Source organism: Sus scrofa, chromosome 2 (genome assembly GCF_054392235.1).
Source record: "Sus scrofa isolate SSC_HxYL_T2T_F1_AM1 chromosome 2, Sscrofa_HxYL_maternal_Yorkshire_Landrace_v2.0, whole genome shotgun sequence".
Classification (NCBI taxonomy): domain Eukaryota; kingdom Metazoa; phylum Chordata; class Mammalia; order Artiodactyla; family Suidae; genus Sus; species Sus scrofa.
In genome coordinates, this window is record NC_139384.1 from 117,348,315 (window position 1) to 117,366,031 (window position 17,717).

Sequence of the window (17,717 nt, forward strand, 5' to 3'; positions counted from 1 at the left end):
CATATTTTTCTTCTAATGCCATTATTATTTAAGCGTCACCACTATTTGTAAATTTCATCACTGAGCACAAACTATCATCTCGTCCCATCACTCCACCAAAAGTGTAATTCCCCAAATCATACTTAGAAGCCAGAATTATGACTAGCAAGGAGGGATGTAAAATAACGTATCTTTCCTTTTTTTTTTTTTATTTCGGTTTGCTTCAAATAGGTCCCAGTTTAACATGTGATCTAATTAGAAAACCAGATGACTGAAAATTAATTTGATCAGATTTTATACACAAGGAATATGCCTATCAGCCTTCTGAAAAAGAGAATATTTTTTGAAATTTTTTTCTCAAATATCTGGAGTATCAGGTTTGCAAGGAGGGCAATTTATACAGGAAAATCTATATAAATGCCCTACAAATGAAAGTTTAAAATTAATACAGGAGTTCCCACTGTGGCACAGCAGGTTAAGGATCTTTCAGTTGTCTTTGGTGGTGTGGGGTTCTATCCTTGGCCCTGCACAGTGGGTTAAGGATTTGGCATTGTTGTAGCTGCAGCTTGGATTCCATCCCTCACCCATATGCCCTGGGGGACAGTCAAAAAATATACAAATAATCAGACAATGTAATAGTCATCTCAACAAAGTACAGACTACATAAGCAGAGAATTGCTTGTGAAATTAGCAAACATATAGTATGAAATGCAGAAAACAGAAGTCTTTCATTATGTTAAACACAGAGGTTTGTCACAAAAGTTAACAAGTAGCAAGAGCAGCAATCAACTTTTGTATATATTAACTACCGTTTAGTTGTTTGGTGAAAAATTTAAGCAGTGCCTGACATCTGTATTTCAAAAATTTATTTTCCATTTCCTGTGAAAATGACAAGCCTGACTCTAAAATAAAGACTGCACGGATGTGGTCAAATCACCAAACTAGATGGTGTTATCATTTTGAACATGTAACTCACAAGTAGTGGCATGTTTGCAAGCATGAAGCAAAGATATTAGAGGTCCAGATTTGAAAGAACTCTTTAGTTTAGAATCCAAAGGGAAAATCCTGTTATTCATAAAAAAGTTAATACTTAAATGCTTGTCAACTGATAGCAAGAGGGACTTTCCAATACAGCACCTTTGCTGTGTTATAGAAAGTTAGCACCAAAAATATTTACAAACATAAGTCCTCTAAATCCCTGAGTGTAATAGTACACCTTTAATTTATTCATTGTTAGGAAAGACTGATATAGCAAAGTGTACTATAAGAGTTCAACAAGAATATAATGCTTTATGAGATAAATAATCATTAAGTGTACATGATACTATTGTATGTATTCTTCCAACGCTGCGTTATAAGCTCAAGAGTAGTTTATTTTTTTATTTTTAATTTTTGAAATATTTGGCCATGCCCATAGCATGCTGCTGTAGATCCCAGGCCAGGGATTGAACCCACACCACAGCAGTGACCAGAGCCACAGCAGTGACGACGTTGGGTCCCTAACCCACTAGTCCACCAGGGAACTCTATGAGTAGTTTATTTTTTAAATGGAAGCCATAAAGATAGTAAAAATCTTTCCAAGACAGAATGCAAAATACCAATTCACAGAGACTAATCACAACATAAAAAATGTGAGTTCCTTAGGCAAAACTTAGAACAATTTTTAGTGTAGAATTGCCTTTTTAAACTAAAAGAGGGGGAGGGGGAAGGAAACCTTGAACATCTCTAGTGTGATCTTTTTCTTACATTTAACCACACTTTTAGTTTCTATTTTAGGGCCTAGATCTAGGCATGGAAAATTATCTGAGCTAAGATTCCTGGGGTAGGATGTAAGAACAACTGAAAACAATTACTATGAGTGAATAATATTGTGACTTCAATGCTTAATATTTTTCTTTGGAAACAGTAAAGAAAAGTTAGTTTTATTTTTGTTTTTGTTTTTTTCCTCTAGAGCAGGCTGTAGGCATTTTTTAGATTATTGGAATAAAGGACTATAAAAGTTCTATGGATTTGTTTAGTTGTTGTCCAGACTATAAATCTATGAGAAAAAAACAAAACAAAACTCTAGTGCTTAAATATAACTAACTAAATGTCATTGGAAGCATGAAAAAATCTTTCTTATGTTGAACTGAAACCACATGTATCTCTAAGGAGCACATATTCATTTTGCTCAGATGATAACTGACACGAATGAAAAGAGTAGGTTAAACAAGATTACTTTACAATGAGAGAGAGAGAAAAAGGAATTTATGGGCTCTCAAGAAACACGAATCAACCAAAGCCAATGCTTTATACAAAGACTACCAGCATAAGTTTTTCCACTATGTGGTCGTTATTACCAGATATTTAAAGCAGGGGATTTTATTTTGTGTGCGTGACTTAAAAGAACAAATCTAAGATTCTTTACAGGTCTTAACTGTCATTTTGTAAGCGTAAGTGAACTTTTTGAAACCCTATCAGAAAAACAAACACCCATATTCAGCAACTGTTTTAAAGATAAAGATAACTGAAAGAATCAGAAAAAAAGCTTCACTTTTAGTAAGACTAAAAAACTTAGTCATAAAGATTATTTTTTGTTAGGCAATGTCAGCTTAAACTGAAAGGTTGGTTTAGACTGTTAAACTGACAGGAACAGATTCTAAATAGAAACTTTTCAACTGAATTTTCAAGTAGAACTTCCCTCTCAACATTGCCCATCCCTTGAAAGAGCAGCTGCAGAGTCCTGGAGAATTAATTTACTAAACATTGTTTTCACTTGTGAAATGTTAAATATAGCTAACCTATCACCAGGTGCCACTCTTTCTTCTCTGTAGGTTTCCTGTCAACAACAAGCACACGTGCAGTGGCAACTAAAACTTAATCTAAATGACATTGTTGACTCCATCAGCAAGTATTATGAGGAAAATTTTATAGCTGGATTGTATCACAAGTTGAGAAACAAATTAGGTAATGATACAGATATTAGGAATCAATTTTTATAAACTTTTGACTCTAGACAAAAATCACTGAATCAATTCAATTGTTATTGACATAATTTGTTTAAAAAAAAAAACAGCTTAAGAAATGCCAAGTGTTTCATTATGGCTATAAAAAGCAGAAAGAACACACAATTTTTTGCCTCAAAAGATTATTTCTACAAGGCAATGTGCCTCAAAACACTGGGGGAGAAAAATAAAAAGCCTGTAGTCTTGTTAGGGCTTCTGACCTTAGAATGTTAGCTATTATAAGAAAGATATTCTAGTTAGTATCAAAAGAAAAATCGTAAAGACAACCAAATGAAAAGGCCAAACTGCCTCAAAAAGCTTGAAGAAAAGCACTTTTTGGTTTAATTTACACTTCAGATGGCCATTTGATATTTAGCCCATTTGGTAATAGAGAAATACTACCTTATATTTTCATTAGAGCAAAAAAAATACAACCCCTGTATACTTCATAAAGATGCATTTTAACAGTATGCTTTTTTAGGATTAAAAGATAGTCTTCCAAAAAATTTGTCTAATAAGAGCTTTCGTTCTACAGTCAGACAGGCCTGGCTTTGAGGCCTGACTTTAGGAAAATCAAGCCGTGAGACCCAAGATGTGCTCCACTGAACAAAGTAAGCAGAAGAACTGTTAAGCAGATCTTTTCTAAAGTAAATCAATGCAGGCAACAGCAAATAGTTTTTGATAGGGGAAGTACATATAAATTTGCAATTATGTTTAGTCAACCTGCAAACCTTATTTAAGGACTTTAATATATGATGACACTAAGAGTTAAAAATATGTTTACTGACTAATTAATTATGATGTGCTTAATCTTTCCTTATGAGTAGCTGAGCTCCCATATTTCTATACTTCCATATCTGGTATTGTCGTTCTTTAGGTTTCTATTTAATATATTAAAAATGAGAAAAAAAAAAAAGACCCAAAGATAAAAAACGTCAAGTCACAACTGTTACACATGACTAGATAATCTCTCAGTACAAGGTTCACAAATACACTCACAACATCTCATGTGTCTTAAATGTGTCTTTTTTTAGCTTACAATAATAAAAACAAACTACTACCTATAAAATTAAGGCAAGCTAATTAATTTAATTGTGAAGTTAGCTGTGGAATGCATAAAGTTTCCTAAATCTTTTTTTTTTTCTTTTTAGGGCCAAGTTTCCTAAATCTTGATGAATTTTCAAAGTGCAATGAGCTAACACATAGAACTATCTCTCAAACAACTCCCCACAGGTACAGTTGTTGGATGAATACATATGAATCAATTCTTGATGTGATTGTGAAAGCAGCAGAGTGCATACAGGGCTGGAAGAATTAACAATAAGAAAGAAAATCATTTCTACAAATGGAGGGAAAAATAATTTATCTTCAGGGACTGTTTCACATTTTAATGCAAATAGATAAATAATTTATTAGGAATGTCACAAGAGCATCATAAGTTTAATGCTCATTTTAAAAATGAGAGATTTGTAAGTGTAGTTCAATCATGTAAGATCAAAACTGATTAGTTGTAATGTCTTAATCAAAACTTCAAAGTAGGATTTTGAAAACACTTGTAAAATACACCCATACCCACTCAGTAATATGCTTCTTAATAAATGCTATAGACATATGGGAAAAACAAAGGAAAATAATAACCTGAAATACTTTATGACTAATTTCAAATATAACTTTAAAAAAGGCCAAGCCAGAAGTTCTCTTGTCACTCAGTGAGTTAACCTGGCATTGTCACTATAGCAGTTTGGGTTCCTAATATGGCACAGGTTTGATCTCTGGCCCAGGAATTTTTGCATGCCTGAGCATAGACCAAAAAAATAAGCTAAGCCAATAATCAGATATTCTTATATTCTAATTTTTTTATTATAAATGTCAAATGGATTGATACTTACTGGTCACTACTGCTATAGGCAATAATAATTTTTATGAACTGTTTGTACATTTTACAATGATTGTTTTAGAAATTGTTATTTCCTTGTAAAGAAGTGACCACTTTGGATGTATTATTCAGTATTTGCTCACTATTTTATTGTTTACTTCTTCATCTGTTAAGGAGAACCATATGAAAGGAGTACCAACATTTCATTCATATATATTAGCTATTATAACTGAAAATCAATCACCCTCAAAGATATGAATGCAACCTTCATCAATCTGTGAATGTGCAATAATGAATTCCCTGTGTCAATTTATGTTAAATACACTTAGCTTGAATAGCTTAATAATAGCAGCAGACGTAGCCTCACACACATCTACAATTTTCATTTTTTCATAGATACTAGGAAGGCATGGCTAGTTATATTAATTAAACAATTATCAATTATGTATTTATTTATTAAACTTTATCTAATATATTACCTAGCATAGCTAGATATATTAAACTATTACAACTTCTTATTTGACATTGCTTTCTTGCATTACTTTCCTTTACTTGATCTATGCAGCCTTAACTGACACCTTTTTTGCCAAATCATCCAAACTTGAACATTCTCTTTCTAGGCATCCTTATAGATCTAATATTTTCTTTCTTAATCATCCATATTTCTCTTTTTCCAATCTACTTCTAAGAAACAGTAATCCTGACTCTGTTCTAATCTTAACCATACTGCATTTAACACCATCTAGTCCTACCTTCTGTAGTTTTTTTCCTGATAATTATCTCATCTCTGACAGGGTTTCTAAATTCAACTGTGGGTATAAGAGGTTGAGATACTGAGGAAGATATCAGGTAAGTATCATGAGAAAAGGGAGCCCAGGTGTAAAACTGTCAAACTGGAGAGATCATGGTTAGTGCTGGCAGCAGCCATCGAGTTCTCAGGCAGAATCTGGATCCAGAGTTGTCATGTTTTTCAATTTCTCAAGAGCATATAAAATCTGTACTTTTATAAGGACTCCTAATTTTTACATACTGCTTTAAGTCTCTTTTTGCCCAGTTGAAATAAATATTGTTTGCTAACCATATTCTACTCAGATGATATCAATGTATAAACTCCTTCAGAGGTGCACTACATCATATGTTACTCTTCTCCTTGTTCTTGTACCCTGCCTACAAGTATACAAAGTTAACCCTAAACCAAAAACAACCATACTCCACCTGATATTGCCATGGTTTGATTTCTGTTTCCATTCCAGACACCTGGAAAGCTTTAAAACAAAGTAGTCTAACCATTCCTTCAGTTTCATGGCACCATTCCTTTTTTTTATTTACATTTTTTTAATTAAAAAAATTATAGTTGAATTACAATGTGCCAATTTCTACCATACAGCAAAGTCAGTCATATATATATATGTTCTCTTTTATATTATTTTTCCACCTCTTTAATTTCCAGACATTCTTTCAAGTATATTTCAACATTCATTTTGCTGCAATGCCTACTATGAATTGCTATGCACACTTTAAAAGAAGTTAGAGATAATTCTCAAAATATATGTCTATCCTGAGTAACAAGGGTAAAGTATGTTAAATATTAGGACTCTGTGGAATATTTTATTCCATTAGTACAAAGATAGTATATTTAAATTCACATACTCATCCTTAAATTTCTGACTATATAATGATTTCAGTTTTATGATTTCACATCCTTCAGTGAGCAATATTAAGTAGAGACGGTTCACTCTTATTATTCATACTTAAACTATAAATCAAGCATTCAATATATTTGCCAAGCCCAACGTATTCTAGAACATAATGTGAAATTTATTATGCCTTATTAAAGAAACTTACCTTATCTCCAGGACCAAAGAGGAATTGATTTTCCAACCTTCTACAGAATGCTGGAAGATTGAAGAGCCAGCCTTTCGAATGATTTTATCTGAACTATTGACAAGTGATCGACTCAAACACAGCTCGCCATCTCTGAAACAAAGCAAAAACGCTAGGTTTGTGAAAGTAAGAAGCATTCTGTATAAGTAGCATAATGCATAACTTGATTGAGATTACTGGTGACAAACCGTAGATACAACTTTTCCACATGTTGGAAGGAGAAGTATGAGTATGATGAAAGGTATTATAAAGATTAGGTAAATACAACTTTATCAGGACAATCATTTGCACTTACTATATTTGAAAAAAACTATTTTCATATAAAGAAAAGACCTTTGTGTTATTTGAAGGAAAAAAAAAAAAAACTCTTCAAAGTTCTGTTCCCCTTTAGTCCCTCCCTCCCTACTGTGTTTGGACAATAGAGACAGGATGTTTGGTCAATTCTCCTGCATCTGTAAAACAGTGACTCCTAAGATTGTAATGTTATTTGCACAGAAAAGGTAGAGAAACAATGGAGATAGCTTTTGTTCTGGAGTAAGAAGACTTTGGATATCAGGTGATCTGGGCAGGTCTGGGATTCTGTCACTTGCTAGCCTACATGTCCTTAGACAGTATTCTCTTTCTGGGCCACCGTGGCCTTATCCTTAGCTTGAAAATTACAAACAAAACAAAACACCCCAAAACAAAAAACAAGTTTATCTAATATGCTTTGACTTTGTGAGGATTACTTGAGACTCTTCATATAAAAGTAATTTATACAGCACAACTGAGGGCTAATTTCTAAAATTACATTGGTTTTAAAACATCTCAATGGCACACGATGCTTTCCTGACAGTGATGGTGGTGAGGTAGAGATAGGAATGGGGAGAAAACTCAGGCAGTAGCCATTATTACTGGTATTTCCTATTATAAAAAAAATTAACTGTGCTACCCCCACCAATCAATATCATCAGGCATCTATATCACGTGGCATCCTAATAGCAGGGGTGCTAGTGGTAGACAGATACCTATGACAGCATTTAGACCATTAGGACCTTTATACAGGAAAGTATTTATTGTTTAACAAACTATTTCTTGGTTTATGGCATTGCACTTTCAATATCTAGATTTCTTTACATGCCACCTTTTAATTTTTTAGACTCTCAAAAACATAGTTAAAAAGTAACTCAGCTATTTCCTCAGTCACAAAGTCTAAATCTATGTCTATTATGTAGGCAATCTTCCTCTACTATCAATGGGAACATTGCCTGTGAAACAGCTGCTAGATGAATTCTGTAATTGGAGGGTTATTGTTTGGTATTTTGGTTTGCATTCGTTTTTAAACATATAGTTCCAATTTGAAGCAATTTAAAGCATCAAATGCAACTACTCCCTGTGAAATTTAGAACTGTATAAAAATTAATATGCTTTAAGCTGCCTACTGATGAAAATGATATACTTGCATACCTATGCATGGTTAATAACAGTCATTTTAGAGAGGTCATTTAGGATGCAAAGAAACATAGGATGCACTTACTACTCAGTGGCCCAGGGTCAATTTTTATACTACATGTCTAATGGTAATAACTACATATGAATGAAAATGTGGACATACACAAAGTTAACCTTCACACTTTTGGAGATGTGTCTTCAAGGATATGGACCCAAACACTCATCCTTTCTAGGGGTAGGGATCTTTCCAATTTTCATCTCACTAATTACTGCCCTGTCAATATTACCTTTTTCTAACACATTGTGATAATTATTTTCACCAACAATAAACTCCAATAGGAGAAATAAACTGGCATTTTAAATATGTGCGGAAGATTGCTTTACTGACAGGTAGATAAAGATACATTTTTATAAGGCAGAATGATTGCTATGATGTATAGAGTGTTTTTAGAAACTCTAAGATTAAAAAAAACTGGTTTAAAAGTTTAAATTAGTTTTATATTAATGAAATACTACCATATTACTCTTCTGCTCTTTGAATTATTTTCATTGAACTGGTGATAAGTCAAATTTCAGACTTTTATCACTGGAAATAATTTTGAATGAAAATAGCTACAACTAGTCACACATCTCCTTGAAGTCAATGGAATTTACATTTATGTGTAAGAAGGCCAGGCTTCCTGAAATCTGAGGCTCTGGGCAAACTTATTTGTACAGAGTTAAAGGGGTCCCGAGGGATCTTTCCCTTGTGACCTTGGTAGTATTCAGTCTTAGAAAAGGTTTTTCCTTCCTGTGAACTCAAGGCATGAAGGATGTTGCCACCGCCTACCAGTTTCTCATTCCAGATCAGACAGGACTGCTCAACAGCTGCACTGAAAAACATTTCTGGCATGAGACTATAGGCACAGGAAGATTCAATACATACTTCTAAAGGAAAAATTACAGCACATATAAAATAAATAATGCAGCATATAGCAATATATAAATTATTGCTCCTTGTGTGGAACTAGGAAAAACCCCACTTAAGTGGTCATCTATGTGAAGCTAATCAGCAGTTATGTTACTAGTCTTCACATATATTTTTCCCTTTGAAATGAGTTGCAAGTCATCACTAAATTTCTTCTATTAATTCTGCAGTATATAATCAGCAGTTATGTTACTAGTCTTCACATGTATTTTTCCCTTTGAAATGAGTTGCAAGTCATCACTAAATTTCTTCTATTAATTCTGCAGTATATAACATATATGATTAGTTTTGTTTCATGAATCAGGTCCCCCAAAGCCCAGCATTCAACCCTACTGCAAACTCTTCTTGACTTGGCTTGGGAATGTAAGTGTTCCCTTAGGTTAAATTTCCTCTTTAATATAAAAATTGAAGTCATTTAAATGAAAAGAACTTACATCAACCTGAGCTAGAACACAAACAGCAGGCAATTTCGTGTTTCATTATCTAAGTGCCAAACAACTAAAAATAAAGATGAGATGTACTACCTTTACTGCCTATGGCTTTTAGTAGAATTCCAAATTTCACCTATGAAATAACATACAGATTCTGGTTTCCTGAGTTTCAAGAGTGGATTCTACCTTAGAACAAACTGGAACTAACTGCTGACAATGAAATACTCTTAAGTATGAGTGCTTATCTCCACTGTCAATTCTATCATAAGTTTCAGAACTAATACTGGTGATCATCTAGTGAGACAACCGAAGTACACAGTCAAATTAAAAAAGATCTCCAGATGATAAGAAAAGTAAGTTGAAGACTCATTTATGGTCAACCATGAAAAGAGTATGTGGCAAGTTTTAAGGAATAACAAAGCAAATGTCTGTATGATATTAAAGTTTATGTTACACTTTCACAGACATTATTTCATTACATGAGTATACCCACATATTTTTATCTATAGGTTATCTGAAGGACTCTTAAATTAATACAATTCTAATTATGCCCACACAGAGCCAGTTAAAAATACAGGCCAGTGGTGAGGCAAGTGCCATTCTTTCCATTAAGAAAAAAATACCAGCTATGAATAGACCACTTTATAGCCCCACTGACCTTTGAGTTAAAATTTATTAACCAAACAGATTAGTCAATCTAATTAATAGGTTTGCTTCAAAGGAAATAATTTTAAACGTCCAATAATTACTTGACCTATTACTATTCTCCAGTAATTCTTTATTTAAAAAAAAAACAAAAAAACAAAAAAACATGCCGTTAGTATTCCTCTAGAGAAATGAGATTGTGGATAATTGGTCGGAAAGTTGTGTTGTTCTTTTTTTTTCCTTCCGTGTTGAATGACTGCTCAATGGTGGAGATAAGAACTCTGTTCTACTGACTCTAGCCTGGACCTCCAGTGTTAAATAAGGAGAGAGGTCGCATAGTTGAAGAAACTGCCTGCCTACTGCAAATGGTAGCCAGAAGTTAAATATGAATCTAGGGAGATGCTGTAAGATGCAAGGACTAGGGAAGGCGGCCCCTTAACAGAATCTACTGCCCAGTCACAAGGCACGCAGTGCCCCCCAAAGGTCAGAGACTGCCGGTTACCTCACTGCCGATTACTGGCCTGGGTTCTTGGGGCCAAACTGCCACTCTAGTTTACTCATCTCAAAACAAGCCCCTCCACGTGTGGCTATGGCAGAAAGAGAGTCGCTGAGAAGACGATCGTTTGATGAGTCAATTCCTCCACCAGAAGCACTATTCGGGAGTTGAAACGAAATCATAAACTGGTATTACAAGCTTCTCTCAATGCTTCATCTGAGGGCAGGGGACGGACCAAGTGTCCTCACGTTGCCCCCGGCAGCAGCAACTCCCCAGTCCCAGGCAAGATCCGGCGGTGGCCACAGCAGCCAGGACTCTGCGGGGCACCCAGGGGGCGCGCGACGCCGGCAGCCGCTTCTCCGCCTTGCCCCGCATGGCCGTAATTGCGGGTTTTAATTATGGAGGAGGAGCCCGGTTGCAGACTGAGCAGTAAAAGTTAGTAGGGTTATTATTTGAAAAGGGCCCTGATTCCTGCAATAAAGGCTTCCCCCGTCTCCTCACTCATTCTTCCACCCTGTGGGCCACCTCTCCGGAGCAGGGGGTAGCCCCTCGCGCACCTCTCTTTCTGTTTGATGAACTCTCGCGTCCGCCGCGCGCAATCTCAGAGAAGGAAAAGCTGGCTCAGCCCGAAAAGGGTGCGAGGAACCTAGCCGGGCTAGCCCGATCGCTGCCGCGCCCCGCCTCCTTCCTCCACGCCCGGGGCAGCGCCCACCGGCCGGCTGGCGTCCAGGAAAGGCCACAGAAGAATTGTTACCCAGGAAATGGGGAGCATCCCAGTCTGTTAATTCCCCCGGAGGACTGGGGGTGCGTTCCTCCTCCCGGCCAGCGGTTTAGGGAAGCTCGGCCGCATGTGGCGCCTCCTCTCGCCTCTCTCGTCCCGCCCACTCTCGCTCTCCAGGGTTGCCAGCCAAGGGCCGGAACCTAAGAGTCCTGGCGAGGCTTGGCCGCTTTGTCCTGGCTCGCGCTTATCTTAGGAGCCCACTAGCCCAGAAGGGAACAAAGAACCTCGACCCCCGCGCCCCAACCTCCGCCTCTCCCCCACGCGCCGGATCACCACCTTCCTAAAGACCCCTTTGTCTGCCTGGGAAGCACAGATCTACCGGGTATGCCCACTCCCCCACCCAGAGTCCTTCTTTTCTGACAATCGAGCTAAGCTGAATTCTCAACCCACCCACTCCCTGTGTTAACGACCTCATACAGTTTGGCATTTTCCCTCGAAAATAGACCATTTAGAGATTTGTTGATGCATACCAATCAACCAGCCCATACCGTATTACCTTCTTCATTCTCTTCCAGTCCCTTTCGATTGTCTTAACTTAATCTATAAAATAACAATTTCTTCTGTAAGGATGAGCTAAGAGTCTTGCTCACCTAAATTCTCATTACTCAGGGAGGAGCAGGAATATTAAGAAATGGAGTGCCTGAAGTTTGTGTGTGTGTGTGTGTGTGTGTGTACGCGCACACACGTTTTGGCAGTCCTCTGCCCACCCCCACGCCCCAGAACACAATGGCAAGGGTTCTATCCCCGTTTTCATAAATGTCATCTTTGCCAGCGTGCAGTTTCTGATGGCGATAGCGGACGCCTCGGGATGAGGGAGGATTTCCGAAACAGGACTTTGTACAGAGTTGACAACCGGGTTCACATCCTCAGAAAACGCTTCCAAGCTATGTAAGCAACACAGAGTTACAGCCACCTCCTGGGTAAACTTCAAAGATACAGAGGCCAAAGGGAGGGAGGAAGGAAGTGTGATATTTAGAGAACTTACTGAGGTGGAGGAAGAGTCTGAACTCATCTAGACAAACTAAAGAAAGAGCAGAAATATAGTCTGTGTGAAGCTACAGTTCCCAGTTTCCAAAACTGTAACCATGACGCCCATGCGTTTTACCCACGGAGAGCAAATAAGGAAGTATGGTTGCTTGTGTCGGAGTTTCTAATTCGAATTATGATACACAGATCTACCCAACGCCAAAGAATTGTAAAGAAACAGAGACACATTTCCTGCTTTCTGGGCTTTAATTAACTTCAGCCTTTCAGGAAGCCAGCTTTTTCTAGTTATCTCCCTACCGTGATGGGGCAGGAAAGAAGGAAGGACAATCAGATGGTGAATAAAGACATCTCGATTGAGTTTTGCCTTGGGATTAAAAGGGCAAGGACACCCGTTCTTTGTTGACACTTCTGCAATGACTTGGGCTTATGAGCCCTGGCAGCACCAATACAACCGTCACTATCGCCGCACAGGGCAAGTTGAACTCATACTGGGAACCCACGTAGAGAGCATACACACCTCAACCACAGCCTTTGTTATTTAATTCATGAGACTAAACATTCAGAAGCTGACCCCAACGCACATAATACCCCAACCCTCACTCTATCGTCTATATTCACATTTCATTTATGGCTTGACTTTTTGACATATCCTAAAATGAAGCTTTGCATTTACCCGATGAGTTGCGTCTCCTGGTGCTCCTCAGTTCTTGCTATTTCTTTTGTCTTATAAAAGATCAGGAGCAGACTTATCGTGCAGATCGTCCACCTCTTCCTAATGGAGCGCATCTTGGGTGCCCGGGAAAGTCCTGGTTGCCCCAGCTCCCTCACCTTCTCTTCATATAAAGGCTCCGTTTTGGGGAGATGTAGTCACGGGGAAGGGGAATCTGTAAAACGCGAGGAGAGCGTGGAGCCGGGATCTCAGGGGCAGGTCTCGAGGGTCCTCTGCAGCCCAGCCGAGCTCCCGCTGGTCCTCGAGCAGTGCCCAGCGCACTCCCTCGCGGTTCCCGCCAGCCCTGCCCCGGTCGCTCCGCGCCGCCTCCCTGGGGCTCAGGTTTCTTTTCCGAAGAGACACCTTGTGCATGGGAGGTGGCGGCCGCTTCTGCAGCTGGGTTCGGGGGCGTCACTGGCCCTTCCCTTTTTCTAGCAGGGAAATGATGAGCAAAACCAGCCAATCACGGGACTGAGGGGGCGGAGGCTGCTGCTGCCTTGCGTTGCTGGCTGCTGCTAGGAGAGTAACGTCGCTGGCGCTGTCTGCACTGTGCTGGGAGAGGAAGCTCACAAGCTCACAGTCGTGTGTATACACACACACACACTCGCACGCATCAGGACTCGCATACCGTGGGAAGAGCAGTAGGAGGAAGTCAGGTCGCTCTCTCAGGACACCAAAGCGTTAGCTCTGTGCACAAGGAAGCACCGAGATAGTCCGTCCGCACCAGCGTGGAGAGGATACCTCTGCTGGTGACAGATCAGAGACGCGTCCTGCTCAGATAGAGCTTGGAGTGGGTAGCAAGAGGTGTAGCTTCTTCCACGCGTCTTTGCTAAATATACACACACTCGCACAAACAGGCGCGTGCACACACGCAAATGCGCGCCCTCCCAAGTAGAATGAATGGGGGAGGGAGGGGGGAGGAGTTGGAGAACGTTTTATATTCCGTGCACAGCTTAATCTGGAAAGTACAAATACACACATGAGCGGATTAGTCGATCGCCCACTCGGTGTGGGTGGTGGATGACCACCCGACTCAGAATCTTGCAGGAAACAAGTGATAACAGAGGTGTCATTAGGAACTTTGTGGATATTTATGTGACTTTCATTCATTGCCATTTGGAAACTCCTCACTCAGGAGTCAAGGAAACTCCAACCCTACTTAAACTTCACTGAAGAGAGAGAGGATTCTGAGAAAAGCAGGACCATGTTTTTAAACCCAAGTACACCTATACTCAGGAAGGAAGGAGGGAGGGAAGAAAGAAGGAAAGAAGGAGGAGCAAGCTGTTCTACAAAGTCTCAATGTGTCTTTAATCTGATTCTCACTCTCTTCTTCCCTCTCCTGTTTCTGTTTGCTTAGTTGGTTGGTTTTTATTTTTTACCTCTACTGTATTGAATGGGAGGGACACTTTCCCAGTCTTAGAGTCTTGATCAGAATACCTCTCCATGTCTATGGTCCTCACTCTCCTCACCCAGAGTGCTTGCTGCACTGGGTTGTACCAGTCCTGGTTTGACTTTTACCTCTGAGCTGATGGAGGCACCGCTCAGGAGAAATAATGCCTGGAAGCCAGGAGTTTCCCCCATCAATTTGAGCAGGTCCCAAGTTCTCTGCCTCCCCCTTCCTCACAGAGATTCTCTAAATTACATCACTTGTTCCTTCAGGTTGAGCAGTGTCTGCAGCTGTGGACCCCTGAGGTTTACACCTCCCTGAGCCCAGTAATGTAAGGGTGAGGCTTCCTATCAACTCTCTGCTGGAGGGAGAAAAAGGTGGTTATTCTGAGTTTCTAGTCCTTTGACAGCTTAAAATAACAAGGATAATAGCCAAATCCTCTCCTTAAAAACCCAAGATGCCTGGCAATATTTGCCATTCTTCCCCTAAGATTTAGAAAGTGAAGAACCTCTCTGGTCTCCAGCCTCCTATTCGCAGTGGAGCAAATAGGAGGTTGGGTTTAAAATGCTCAAAGGAGCAAGTAATTATGAACCTTTATTGACACTACAAGTGGCCCACCGGGAGCCTTTCGAGTTTATTGATATCTAGGCAAATCCTGCCTGCATTAATGCATATCTATCACACAGACTTCTCAACAGGCAGAAACTCCGAGAATAAAACAGCTTCTTATTTATGTTAAAAGGGACTGGGATGCGGAGGGGGTGGGCAGTACATGGTTAGTATGCTAACTTCTCTAGGTTAACTTTTTATTTTATTTTTTTTTATTTTTGTCTTTTGTCTTTTTTAGGGCTGCACCCACAGCATATGGAGGTTCCTAGGCTAGGGGTCAAATCTGACCTGTAGCTGCCGTCCTACGCCACAGCAACAGCAACATAGGATCCAAGCTGTGTCACAACCTACACCACAGCTCACAGCAACGCCAGAACCTTAACCCACTGAGCGAGGCAAGGGATTGAACCAGCATCCTCATGAATCCTAGTCGGGTTCATTAACTGCTGAGCCACAGAGGGAACTCCCCCTTAACTTTTTATTGTTAAGCAGAAAACAAAAACATTCTGGATTTCAGATAAACACTACTCACTGATGATGACTGAATAATATGTATCACCTAATTAAATTTACCCAACATTTTTTAAGCAATTACTGCGGGCCAGTATGTAAGGCTTTGGGAACACAGAAATGAATAAAATACAGCATCTGACCAAACAGGGAGATCACTTACTTAGAGGTGGACAGATATGAAAAATAAATAATAAAAACAAATTGCAATATGGCACCATGAACTAACAGCACCATTTGAACTATGTACCTTGTATTTGGGTGAGCTGCTGGTTGGAAGCAGATAGCTTGTTTAAACATCTGGGAGCAATGAAGGTGAGCTTCCTAGGAGTGGCGCACAGAATAAACTGGGGTTTGCAAAACTAAGGGGCAAACCAGGCAGAGGGAGAGTAGAAGGGTGGAAGCAGAGGAAAGAGTAGGTGTGACTCCAGAGAGGAGTAAAATGCTGCTGCTCTGGGGAATTCTGAAGTAGTCTGTACTGTTGGAACAGGAAGTGGGAAGGGGGAGTATGAACATAAGTCCTCAGTGTGATCATAATAATCTAAAGCTCCACAATGCCAAACTCTCTTCTCTAATGGGCAGGTTGAAATATGAAAATTTAAGGGGAAAATGGTTTTAATTCATGTGTTAAGCCTCGGGTTAAATTTGGGGACACCGTTCACCTGGCCCAAACAAGACAAAACAAACCCACGGACAGCAAAACTAAAGCATACCAAGAACCAGTCATGGCAACACATAAGACAAATGTCTGAACTCTCAAGTGTGTAATGCTGCTGTTTTGGAATTTGTTAAGCATAGTACTTTTTAGATTGAGGTGAACACTTCTGAATGATTGATAATGGTTCAGTGAAGCTCAAGAAATTCCCCTCTCCATATTTGAACAATTCAGCATTTAGAGTGTAACTTAATATCATTTGTTTGATATTATTAGATTCATGAAATATGTATCCAAAACAACTTGCCAAGTTAAAATAAACATATAGGCCAACACTAAGGCCAAAATTGAGGACAGTCTGGTTTTTCGTAATATGCTATAAGGTATAAGAACTATAAATATAAATGTTGGGTAAAAAGTCTTATCCATGGAAGAGTCTTTTGAACTTAACCCCCTCCATTAGAATGCCTGTTTTAATGATCCTGAAAAATTAAAGTTGTTCCTAAATTTCCATTCTATCTTTGGACTGTAAGTTCTTCAATAAAGAGAACACATTTGTCTTTATTCAGCACAAATCTGCAATTACACAGTACCCTATGAATAAATAATGCAAGTAATGGCAGTTAGCTTTAAAATGCTACTTTATCCTTTAACTTAATGTAAATCATGTTTTAATTGCTGGCTGTGCCATCAACTTCAGCTAGAAAGAAATTAATAGATACTTGCAGTCTCATAGTGGGTCTTTTAATAACCCATAATATTTTAATAGACTATTTTTTTAGAGCAGTTTTAGGTTTTATAGCAATATTAAGTAGAAAGTATAGACTTTCCATATACCCAGTTGGGAAGTTGAGATATTGAATAAAATCCTCTGAACTGAGAAGGAACTTTGAGACCAAAAAAACAAAGCAGGCAACTCCATAATATGCAATTATGAAGTTTGTTGTGGGTACTTAACATATAGGCAGGAAGGATCCCACACACAGATGATCCAGGGGCATCCACATCTGCACTCGGCACCACGGAGGGTACAGGGGGATTTAAAGAGGCCAAAGCTAAAAATAAAATCTGAAAACCAAGTGAGGAACACATCTGAAGCAGCTAGAACCAGGGGGTTTTCTGTCCCCGAAGGTCTCATGACCATTAAGCACCTGCATTAGCAAAAGGCATTCTTCCAGTTTTCATATCAGATGAAGGCAAGGATAAAGTGGATGGGGAATCCATCTGGCTTGGATGCATTGCTTATGAGTAGATTAAAGTTCAGTCATGAGGCATGGGCGGTGGGTAGGACTGTGGACCTAACATGCAGCTGACAGATGGAGACAGGTTGGGTCAGACAGGTATACCCTCACCCTCAAATGTTCACAGCCTCCCTGACTACCAGAG

General features: G+C 39.0%; 1 protein-coding gene across 4 annotated transcripts in view; it reads right to left on the minus strand.

Moving 5' to 3' along the window:
• ST8SIA4 (ST8 alpha-N-acetyl-neuraminide alpha-2,8-sialyltransferase 4) overlaps positions 1–13,536 on the minus strand; it is a 91,817-nt gene extending 78,281 nt beyond the window's left edge. The window contains exons 1-3 of one of the 4 annotated variants that reach the window (XM_085009782.1): positions 11,251–11,525; positions 10,700–10,849; positions 6,685–6,816 (exon numbers count right to left, since the gene is read on the minus strand). Coding sequence is in view for 1 of the 4 variants with exons in the window: in NM_001037322.1 (NP_001032399.1) it covers positions 6,685–6,816; positions 13,135–13,247 (245 nt within the window). In the remaining 3 variants the exon portion in view is untranslated. 4 annotated transcript variants of the gene reach the window in all.
• Positions 13,537–17,717: the final 4,181 nt, after the last annotated feature.